The sequence below is a fragment of the Schistocerca cancellata genome, chromosome 1 (assembly GCF_023864275.1).
Source record: "Schistocerca cancellata isolate TAMUIC-IGC-003103 chromosome 1, iqSchCanc2.1, whole genome shotgun sequence".
In the NCBI taxonomy this organism is placed as follows: domain Eukaryota; kingdom Metazoa; phylum Arthropoda; class Insecta; order Orthoptera; family Acrididae; genus Schistocerca; species Schistocerca cancellata.
In genome coordinates, this window is record NC_064626.1 from 819,026,160 (window position 1) to 819,038,247 (window position 12,088).

Genomic DNA, 12,088 nt, shown 5'->3' on the forward strand with positions numbered 1-12,088 from the left:
GTTTGTTGATTATATACGCGTTCAGGCTTTTTCAACTTATGTTTTATCCAATTAACATTAATATTACAGATTCTGAAAGCGTAGCAAACAAATGAAAATATAGACACAAAGAGCTATCTGAACCCTTTGTTTCGTAGCTTGTATGCTCCTTCTTCACTCGTTGATTTTTGTTACACTCGATGATACACTCTGATGGAGTGGCCTTGAACAAAGAAGTCTAACCTCCTTGGCCTCGAATGACGCAAGTGATGTAAAGGTGATCTGTGGTGTTTGAATGATTGCTGGTTCTGATGCTAGTGTCGTATTGTGTGACAGGAAGTTAAGTGCAGGTTAAACGTTTATTACTTGGCTATATGTGTGTAAGTTTCTGTACCACACAAGTGAATGACTGTGTTTTTAACTGATATTGTGAAATAACAATGCCACCCAAGCAGAGAAAGATAGCGATTATGGGGTACAGGTCTGTTGGTGAGTAACGTTGTTGCATTGTAAATTTTGTATTTACGTGCAGTGAAGTGGAGTGACATCTGCCTTTTTTCCACAGGGAAATCTTCCCTAAGCATACAGTTCGTGGAAGGGCAGTTTGTCGATTCATACGACCCTACAATTGAAAATAGTAAGTATTATTCATTATCAGCTTTTTGTACACTTAATTCATCACTCATTCGGTAAAATGAAGGCTGTTCGTAGTATCTTCGGAACTGACACCGATAGTTGTGTGCTATGCTGCCGTTCACACATTATATTGCGACGCCTAGCTGAGCTAGCTATTGCCAGCCAGTGGAAAATGAGTTCACTATGTGCTGTTTTTGCCCACAACATATCTGTTTTTCTGTTGCTCATTTGGGCACGTTCTTCAGAAACAACTAGAGAATGAAGGCAATTTTATGTCCAAGACGCATCATATCAGTCTTCCATTTATTTAATTTTTTCGTACTGAATTGGCATTACATGTTACAGCTAAAATTGTTGCTGTAGGATTTTCCATAATAAAATTTGTCTTATCCTGAGTGTTTTTAAGTACAGTGAACTATATATTATCTTGGGAAAGACTGAGCTTAATATTTGTAAACTTTCAGATGGCAGTAAATGTCAGGTGGCATCTATTATTTTGCTGTTGCTATATTTCATATTAACTCAAGGCAGACTGTAAGGGAAGACAGACTTTTCTTAATTTGAAGTATTGCAGGGTGTTTCTTGTTGTGGATTTGTAATTCAATATTTTCATATGAATTTGTCACAATATTGTTGTATATCCACGAAGTAGATGCAGTGCTACAGACATTTTTAAACAGAACTGTTGATGAAACCTGTTTTGTTGTAGCGTTATGATTGTGCTGGATAAAGATGACAGTGAGACATGTTGACACATACACTGTGATATGAGATTTTCAAGGCTGTAAATTTTGACTAGAAGTCCAATGAAAATCTGAACTTTTTCTGGCTCCTATCAAGTGCACCAGTGTGTTATGGTTCATCTGCTTGTAAGCACCCATGATGCACTTGTTTATGTAACCAGAGCTTTAATTTTATGTAGCACTTGCATACCATAAGGAGGAATATCCTGCAAAGGTACCTCGAGTAAGTTTATATTCATTCTCAAGATGTAGGCTAGTTATGATAGTTTTTGTAGTGTTTAATGTATGATGGATGTGCTGGTTCTGGTGTTTTATAGAAACTACTATAGTAACCATCACATAAATAGTGACTCTTCCTCGGACTTTGGGAGGTAGAATTTAGCTGAACAAGGAAAGCTGCCTTGGAGATAGATTTGAGTAATGTGCAAACTCAAAAATTCTTGCAAAGTAGTGTTAGTTTATCAGTTGATTAATTCAGATGCTGTTGATTGACATTAGTACTACAACTGATCATTTGAGATTGTGCTTGGAGAGATTGATGCTGAAATGCTCTTACTTCTGGTGAGGCTTGGCTTCATTTAATTGGAGTACATGGACTTGCAAAACAAACAGTGGTGTTTTCAAAATTGTTGTCAGTAACATGAAGAGTATCTCCATACTGTGAAGTGTGCTATGCATTACTGTAACACTAATTACCAGACCACTCTTTTTTTCATAACTTTTGACAGCTAAGTGAACAAAATGTGGTAACTTCTGCCCCCTCCCTCTGAGAAAAGGCTTAAAATTATTTCATGAAGGACAGTGCAAGACTGCATGTATTGTGTAGACACCATTATTCTGAGGGTATGTCCTATCATTAAAAACATCTCTTTTTCAGAACTCCAATATTGACTGCAAGAAAAATTTGTGTAGGTTACTAGCTACAACTGTGAGCAGCTGATGGCAAAAAAAATCTTTTCTGTAAAATAAGAGTACCTGTACCCAATGCTTGCAGCCTTGCTTAATCAGAAAAAAGGAGTATTTCAGGATAGGCTTCTCCATTAGGCCCTGGCTACAAAAACCATTTGAAGGACTCATACCGAGCGACTGTAAGTGAATTTTGGTCAGTCGATCCACTGCCATTACTTTTTAATGCCTCATTTTGACTGATCACAGCATCTGTAAGCAGATGCTACTGAACATCAATGTGAAGTGCTAAATGGCACAACAATTTTGCCATAGTCCTTTTCTAGGCCATTCCTAACTCATTTAGTTCATCTAAAACCATTGTGCCACCTGCCAAAGTCCAGGCAGTAGTTCATAGCATACACAGTGATTGGAACCTGCCTCCCAGTATTGGTTCACACACAATCCCAGAAACAGTACTTTTGTTGTACGCTGTATTTAAACTTATATGAAAAGCTCTCTATAAATGACAAATGGATAATATAAATACTGGAGACTCCTAATTCTACGTGTTCATTTCCTTGAGATGATGCTATGGCATAGTGAAGGTCTTTGTCTTTTTTACAGTGATAGAACTTGAAATTTGAAATGATACAGAATCATTACCCACGGTATTGAAATTAAGATACATTTTAAATTGTACTGTCAGATTAGAAGAATCTAGAAGCCACTATGTAATGCAAAATTGACCACAAGATGTCACGGGAGGCAGACCTGCCAGCATAAAATGAGGTGGAGGTAATGTGTTGCCGGTAGAAAAGCAGCAACAGGCAATGGGTCAGTCATTCAGGAGAGCTTATTGACTGCGAATGTGGACCAGTCATTGAATGTCACCTGAGTGATGAATCCATCAGGGACATTTCAACCCATCTAAAGCTGTCCAAGTCAACTGTTGCTGATGGGATAGTGAAGTGGAAACATGAAGGTATAGCCGCAGCTAAACCAATACCACGCAGACCTCATGTACTGATGAAATTCGACTGGGGCCATCGAGCGTTGCAGAGAGTGGATGCAAAAAATTGCTTGAAATCATCTGAAGAAGTCAGCTGGGAGTATCAAAGTGATGCCAGCAGTCCAGCTAGCACTGTGACTGTGTGTAGGGTGTTAAAAAGAATAGGGTACAGTGTTCTCACAAGTGACACATTTTTGTAGTCAATGCCAACTGGCGTTTAGGAGGCGTAAAGTGACACCACTAGAGAGTGGATTACTGGAAATGAGTGATTTGGAGTGATGAATCATTCTAGATCCTGGGGCAATCTGATGGAAGAATTTGGTTTTGGCAAATATGTGTGTAGTTCCAACAGTGAAGTACGGAGGAGGGGGTATTACAGTATCGTAGTTTTTTTATGGTTGGGGTCTGATACCCTTATTACGCTTCAGAAGACATTAAATGCAGGAGGAGATGAACACATTTTACAGCATTATGTACTGCCTACAGTATTATTGTATAAGCATGACAATGCATCATACTGTAAAGAGTCTCTGAGGCAATGGTTTGAGGACAATAACATTCCTGAAATGGGCTAGTCTGCCTAGAAATTCGACCTGAACCCAGTGGAACTCCTTAGGTAAGAGTTACATTGTCACCTTTGCCCCAAATCCCAACATCCAACATCACTCCCTTCTCTGGTTTTATAATGGGCATTAAAAAAAGAAATGAACTGGAGGCATAATTACAGAAACCAATACCTGTATGTTAGAAGTATTGACTCTGGCTGTTGATACACTTGTTCCAGTGTGACACAAGGCAGTGAATGGCTGTCTCATAAAATTCCGGGGCTGCGATGTTAACCAGTTCCACACATACAGCTGGATGTCGTTGTCCGAATCGTTTGCCCCTCAGAGCCTTTTTAAGGGGGCCAAAAGTGGTATAATCATAGGGGGAGAGGTCCAGACTATGTGTATGGTGGCCGAGAACCTCCCATTTGAATTTCTGCAGGGGTGCCGTGACTGTTGGCTGTATGTGGCTTTGCATTGTTGTGGAGCAGAATGACCCCACGGGTGAGATTGCCTGGTCATTTTGATTTGATTGCTTGGCGAAGGGTGGTCAAGGTTCACGAGTAGTGTTGGGCATTCATTGTTGTCCCATGCTGCAGGAAGTGGATCAAAAGGGTTCCCCATAAAAAGGCTCTGAAAGGCAAATGGCTCACCTCAGACGACAACGTACAGCTGTATGTGCAGAAATGGTTAACATTGCAGCCCCAGGAATTTTATGAGACAGCCATTTACTCACGGCCTTGTCACAGTGGGAAAAGTGTTTCAATAGCCAGGGTCGCCTCCAGCTCATTTCTTTTTGAATGCCCCTTATAGCCCCTTGAGGAAGAATATAATGCCATCCCTCCAGGCATTCAGACACCTCATTGAAAGTGTCCTCAACAAAGTTCAAGCCATTATAAAGGAAAGGGGTGGACACAACCCATATCAATGTTTGCTGATAGCAGCCCAGATACTTTTGATCAAATAGTGTATTTAACATTTTAATTTTTGTTTACAGTTCCTTTGTAGGGACTACTGCTTGACATGTATATTCAAGAGACTTAAATATAGATTATTCTGAATTTAAAATAAGTCTGTTTTTACTGAGGTGGAAATATTGTTACTTTGGTCTATTTAATTTTTAAAATATTAATTAAAGATAGGGTAATTAACTATATTTGTTGATACCTGGTGTAGCTAATAGTCAGTTGACAACGAATTCAAGAAGCAGTGAGCAATAAACAGAATTTTGATGCAGTTGTGAAAGGGTGAAGTCAATGGGTCAGTAAAAGTATGTAACAGCCAGACTATGTAACATGCGGCAAGATGTCTTCTGCTGCAATCCTTGCCCCCCTCCCCATTTCTTTTCCTACGTTATTCTGTTCTAATTTTTAATGAAGGTATTGTTATATTGTTAATTTTGGAAAATCCAGGACAGAATGTAACAATATTATTGTTAGTTTTAAGTTTTTATACAATTATGAAATATTTGGTGTGTAATTAGATGATCCACATGTATAGTTTTCCATAGGTAGTAATTAGTATTTGGTCTTCAGTGTTTACATTTTTAAGTGGACTGCTTTAATTTTTCTTTCTTTTTTTCAGCTTTTACAAAATCGACTCGTGTCAACAGTCAAGAATATGAACTTAAACTAGTGGATACTGCTGGTCAAGATGAATATTCTATATTTCCAGCACAATATTCAATGGATATTCATGGTTATGTACTTGTGTATTCAATTGACTCTGCAAAATCATTTGAAGTTGTACAAATAATATATGACAAACTACTTGATATGACAGGAAAAGTCCAGTTAGTATTGCTGCACAATTGTGTGGAGAACCTTTTTACTTAATATTGTTGAAATAACTTCTAAAAAAATGTGGCTTGTGAATTTAGAAATGTGTTTAGTATAGAGAACTTAAAGTTATAACTTATTCTAATTTCTCTTCAGATCTAATTCAGAATAGATGTTTTTGTATGGTATGTTAGGAACTAAAACGTAACATTGTTCACTTTTTTACTCACATTGTAGTATATAAATATTAGCTATCATCTTGACGTTCATCAGGATGACTAACACATGTATCTCACTTCTAGCAAGTGTGGCAACAATGATGTCACAGATTCGACAGTGTGAAGTGATCAAAGACAATTACACAGTACAAAATTTATTTGTGGTACTTTAAATAAGAGCAGTCAGTCTTGCTGCCGTGGTAACACTCGTTACCATCATATTACCAAAGGTTAAGTGCTGCCAGGCTGGGCTAGCACTTGGAATTATCACTGTACGGTTCTGTCAGGAGCTGTTGGCGAGTGAGGTGCACTTGGCCCTTGTGGAGCCAGTCAAGGAACTACTTGATAGAGAAGTAGTGGCACTGATAATGACTGGTCGAGCAGTGTGCTGATTACCTGCCCTTCCCTATCCCCATTCGTTGATGGCTAAGGCCTGAAGATAACACGACAGGTGGGGTTTAGGCAGGAGCAGACAAAATAAATGACTCCCCCCCCCACACACACACACCCTCCAATACTAAATTGGTGACCCCTTGATGCCTGAGAACATGTCCTACCAACCGATCCTTCTTCTAGTCAAGTTGTGCCACAAACTCCTCTTCTCCCCAATTCTATTCAATACCTCCTCATTAATTATGTGATCTACCAATCTAATCTTCAGCATTCTTCTGTAGCACCTCATTTCGAAAGCTTCTATTCTCTTCTTGCCTAAACTATTTATCGTCCATGTTTCGCTTCCATACATGGCTACACTCCATACAAATACTTTCAGAAACGACTTCCTCACACTTAAATCTATACTCGATGTTAACAAATTTCTCTTTTTCAGAAACGCTTTCCTTGCCATTGCCAGTCTACATTTTATATCCTCTTTACTTCGACCATCATCAGTTATTTTGCTCCCCAAATAGCAAAACTCCTTTACTACTTTGTGTCTCATTTCCTAATCTAATTCACTCAGTATCACCCGACTTAATTCGACAACATTCCATTATCCTTGTTTTGCTTTTGTTGAAGTTCATCTTATATCCTCCTTTCAAGAGACTGTCTATTTCGTTCAACTGCTCTTCCAAGTCCTTTGCTGTCTCTGACAGAATTACAATGTCATCGGCGAACCTCAAAGTTTTTATTTCTTCTCCATGGATTTTAATGCCTACTCCGAATTTTTCTTTTGTTTCCTTTACTGCTTGCTCAATATACAGATTGAATAACATCGGGGAGAGGCTACAACCCTGTCTCACTCCCTTCCCAACCACTGCTTCCCTTTCATGTCCCTTGGCTCTTATAACTGCCATCTGGTTTCTGTACAAATTGTAAACAGCCTTTTGCTCCCTGTTTTTGACCCCTGCCACCTTTAGAATTTGAAAGAGAGTATTCCAGTCAACATTGTCAAAAGCTTTCTCTAAGTCTACAAATGCTAGAAACGTAGTTTTGCCTTTCCTTAATCTAGCTTCTAAGATAAGCCATAGGGTTAGTATTGCCTCACGTGTTCCAACATTTCTACGGAATCCAATCTGATCTTCCCTGAGGTTGGCTTCTACCAGTTTTTCCATTCGTCTGTAAATAATTCGCGTTAGTATTTTGCAGCCGTGAGTTATTAAACTGATAGTTCGGTAATTTTCACATCTGTCATCACCTGCTTTCTTTGGGATCGGAATTATTATATTCTTCTTGAAGTCTGAGGGTATTTAACCTGTCTCATACATCTTGGTCACCAGATGGTAGAGCTTTGTCAGGGCTGGCTCTCCCAAGGCTATCAGTAGTTCTAAGGGAATGTTGTCTACTCCCTGGGTCTTGTTTCAACTTGGTTCTTTCAGTGCTCTGTCAAACTCTTCACACAGATACCATATCTCCCATTTCATCTTCATCTACATTCTCTTCCATTTCCATAATATTGCCCCCAAGTACATCGCCCTTGTATAGACCCTCTATATACTCCTTCCACCTTTCTGCTTTCCCTTCTTTGCTTAGAACTGGGTTTCCATCTGAGCTCTTGATATTCATACAAGTGGCTCTCTTTTCTCCAAAGGTCTCTTTAATTTTCCTGTAGGCTGTATCTATCTTACCCCTCGTGAGATAAGCCTATACATCCTTACATTTGTCCTCTAGCCATCCCTGCTTAGCCATTTTGCACTTCCTGTCGATCTCATTTTTGAGACGTTTGTATTCCTTTTTGCCTGCTTCATTTACTGTGTTTTTATATTTTCTCCTTTCATCAATTAAATTCAATATTTCTTCTGTTACCCATGGATTTCTACTTGCCCTCATCTTTTTACCTACTTGATCCTCTGCTGCCTTCACTACATCATCCCTTAGAGCTACCCATTGTTGTTCTACTGCATTTCTTTCCCCCATTCCTGTCAATTGTTCCCTTACGCTCTCCCTGAAACTCTGTACAACCTCTGGTTCTTTCAGTTTATTCAGGTCCCATCTCCTTAAATTCCCACCTTTTTGCAGTTCCTTCAGTTTTAATCTGCAGTTCATAACCAATAGATTGTGGTCAGAGTCCACATCTGCCCCTGGAAATGTCCTACAATTTAAAACCTGGTTCCTAAATCTGTCTTACCATTATATAATCTATCTGATACCTTTTAGTATCTCCAGGATTCTTCCATGTATACAACCTTCTTTTATGATTCTTGAACCAAGTGTTAGCTATGATTAAGTTATGCTCTGTGCAAAATTCTACCAGGCGGCTTCCTCTTTCATTTCTTAGCCCCAATCCATATTCACCTACTATGTTTCCTTCTCTGCCTTTTCCTACTGTCGAATTCCAGTCACCTATGACTATTAAATTTTCGTCTCCCTTCATTATCTGAATAATTTCTTTTATCTCCATCATACATTTCTTCAATTTCGTTGTCATCTGCAGAGTTAGTTGGCATATAAACTTGTACTACTGTGGTAGGCGTGGGCTTAGTGTCTATCTTGGCCACAATAATGCGCTCACTATGCTGTTTGTAGTAGCTTACCCGCACTCCTATTTTTTATTCATTATTAAACCTACTCCTGCATTACCCCTATTTGGTTTTGTATTTATAACCCTGTATTCACCTGACCAAAAGTCTTGTTCCTCCTGCCACCAAACTTCGCTAATTCCCAATATATCTAACTTTAACCTATCCATTTCCCTTTTTAAATTTTCTAACCTACCTACCCAATTAAGGGATCTGACGTTCCACACTCCGATCCGTAGAACGCCAGTTTTCTTTCTCCTGATAGCGACGTCCTCTTGAGTAGTCCCTGCCTGGAGATCCGAATGGGGGACTATTTTACCTCCAGAATATTTTACCCAAGAGGATGCCATCATCATTTATCCATACAGTAAAGCTGCATGCCCTTGGGAAAAATTACAGCTGTAGTTTCCCCTTGCTTTCAGCCGTTCACAGTACCAGCACAGCAAGGCCGTTATGGTTAGTGTTACAAGGCCAGATCAGTCAATCATCCAGACTGTTGCCCCTGCAACTACTGTAAAGGCAGCTGCCCCTCTTCAGGAACCACACGTTTGTCTGGCGTCTCAACAGATACCCCTCCGTTGTGGTTGCACCTACGGTACGGCTATCTGTATCGGTGAGGCACACAAGCCTCCCCACCAATGGCAAGGTCTATGGTTCATTGGGGGGGGGGGGGGGGGTGAATTTATATGTATAATTAAATATGATCCACAGAACCAAGTACACACATATAACATAATTCTTTAAACAAATAAATATTATAAACATATGAGGGCAAATAAGTATGAGAGCAAATTATAAAGTTTTTGTCCCTATTGTTTTTAGCTAAAGTAAGGTACTTACAGCTAATGACATATGTTATACTTGCTATTCTATGTTCCTTAAACTATTTTTCCCCATAGTTCCCACATCATTTCACACATTTGTCCCATCGCAGCACTAAATATGAGATCCCACTGCTGTAGAATTTGGCTGGCTATGGAATTACCATCGGACTGCTGCCTTGGCTTCATCATTACTTGTTAATTGCTGTCCTGCCAGGACCTTGTTCAGTGGTCTGAAAACATGGAAGTCACTAGGGGCGAAGTGTGGACTGTATGATGGGTGGTTCACAATCTCCCAGTGAAATGCCCGGAGATTTTTGGCAGTTTTGATTGCTATATGCCGTCATTGTCCACGTAACGAATCCCAGGGCGCCTTCTCCTAGTGGCAGCCCTCAGGTGTAACAGTGTGGAAATATAACTTGTTGGCATTGATGGTTGCACTATATGGCATGAAATCCAGCAGGAGCAGTCCATAGCTATCCCAGGAGGCTGTTAACATAACTTTCCCAACAGATGGTGCTGAATGGAGCTATGTGTCACAGGCAAACCTAGATGTTTCCACATCATGCTCTGCTGCTTGGATTCTGGCATGAAAAGTCCATGCTTCATCGCCAGCAACAATGTGACCCAGGAAACCTCCACCCTCCTTGGAGTACCTTTCCAGATGGTTCACTTGCCTTTCATCATGTCATCCAGCTGCTTAGGCACCCACCGACATGAAACTTTCCTGTATCCTAAGGGCCCATGAACAATGTCATAAGCACTGGCTTATGGTATGCCAAGCTCCCAACTCCTGGGAAATGGCCACGATGTGCACACAACTATCTGCTTTCGCCATTGCATCCACGTGGGAAATGTGGTTGTCGGTCAGTGATGAACGCCTCTGCCACCCCCCTCCCCCTGACAGCTCATTGTCATGCTAGACTTCATGGCATTTGTCAAACACTACCAGCACCTCAATTCATCCCTTGCTCCATAGAAAATGAATCACACTTCATTGCTCTAATGCCGTGGCCATGTGTTGCACAACCTCCATCTTTAACAACTGACAGCAGAGCCATTTGGCGGAGCTACCAGCAGGTAGGGCTGGCACAAACCAAGAAAGGTCCAACGCTGGGAATGGATATGTTGACTTGGCACCTACAGCCGTGATTTGGCTAAAAAAAAGTAGGGGCGAAGACTTTCTGATGTACCCTTGCACTTGCCAACCAAAATCCGCCTTCACACAAATCTATATTGGTGGAACACAGAAAAAAGAAGCCATCATTCACTAACAAACAAAACTTGTAGAAAGAAATAAATCACCCATTATTTGCCACCCATCACCCTCCCAGACCTCAATCCCATCTGCAACTCAACTAATACCTATTCCCAACACTAAGTTTAAATGTAATATTACCATAAATTAAATGTTAAACTACTTCAAAAAGAAAAAATGAAACCAAAAAATACTCCAACACCCCCACCACCATCACCACCACTTCCCTGCTCCCCACAGAAACACAACCTGTGTAACTACCTTAATACTCAAACTGAATTAAACAACCTAGTCCCAAACTGCCTATTGGCTTCTGTCTCGGGTTCTTCGGCTGACGTTCATCTAATGATTTTTCTGACGTTTCGCCAGCATGAGTGGCTGCCATTGCCAAAGCTTCACCCTCAATTGCCAGTGGTGAACTGGCTTCTTGGCTGAAGTAATTTGTGGTACCCTTTTCAATTTGACTTTCATTTTCCAAATTTTTCTGCAATACAGACCAACTGGGGAAAAAATCTTGAATAGTGCCTACTGCTTGCAGTGTTAAAGATCTATGCACAATATGTGCTTAAGCTCTTATTTGTGCTTCAAAGCCAATGTGGTAGCCAATACAACATGTGGGCATGTTAAGTACCTTTCGGTTTAGCCCCCCTGACAACACAGGGATCACACTTCTGATGTTTGAGTTAATAGTTCCCCACACAAACCAAGGAGTAGATTCCTGTGTTCCTGGGGCATCAGAGCTTCTGGCAATGGCCTACATTCCAGATGGCCATTGCTGTGCCTGGGGCTCCTATGGGGTGAGCCCTTGATTAGAATAGATGGCATCAGGGTGGTCATTTGATGCATGAAACACTAAACACATGAAATCAGTACCATTTTAATCCAGGCATGTCAGGTATAGAAACTTCAATGCAAATAGCTATATTCCTACTACTTTCCCTACACTGGCTATTCCATGGGAAAAGGGACAAGCTAGACGTCTAGGAGCGAAACAATTTAACAATTATTAGTAAGTACTCAAACTGGTGGAGACATTTTCATTGCGACAAAGCTGTTATCTTTTGTGAAGCGTATTGAAGATAAATTTGTAGAAGTTGAGTTATTGACAAAAATGCGAAATGGATCACAATTTATTAAAACCACTTCTGCTGCACAATCACAGCTCTTCAGGCGTATGCACATCTGAGTGACATACCAATGACCATTGCCCAAGGGACTAATAACCCAGCAGTTTAGATCCTTTACTCCCCAAACCA

General features: G+C 40.3%; 1 protein-coding gene across 1 annotated transcript in view; it reads left to right on the forward strand.

Moving 5' to 3' along the window:
* Positions 1–232: 232 nt before the first annotated feature.
* The window catches only part of LOC126188295 (GTP-binding protein Rheb homolog), a 66,259-nt gene continuing 54,403 nt past the window's right edge, over positions 233–12,088 (forward strand). The window contains exons 1-3 of the mRNA XM_049929885.1: positions 233–468; positions 545–616; positions 5,385–5,592. Of these exons, the coding sequence (XP_049785842.1) occupies positions 420–468; positions 545–616; positions 5,385–5,592 (329 nt within the window). The 5' untranslated portion in view covers positions 233–419. The remainder of the gene's footprint in view (positions 469–544; positions 617–5,384; positions 5,593–12,088) is intronic.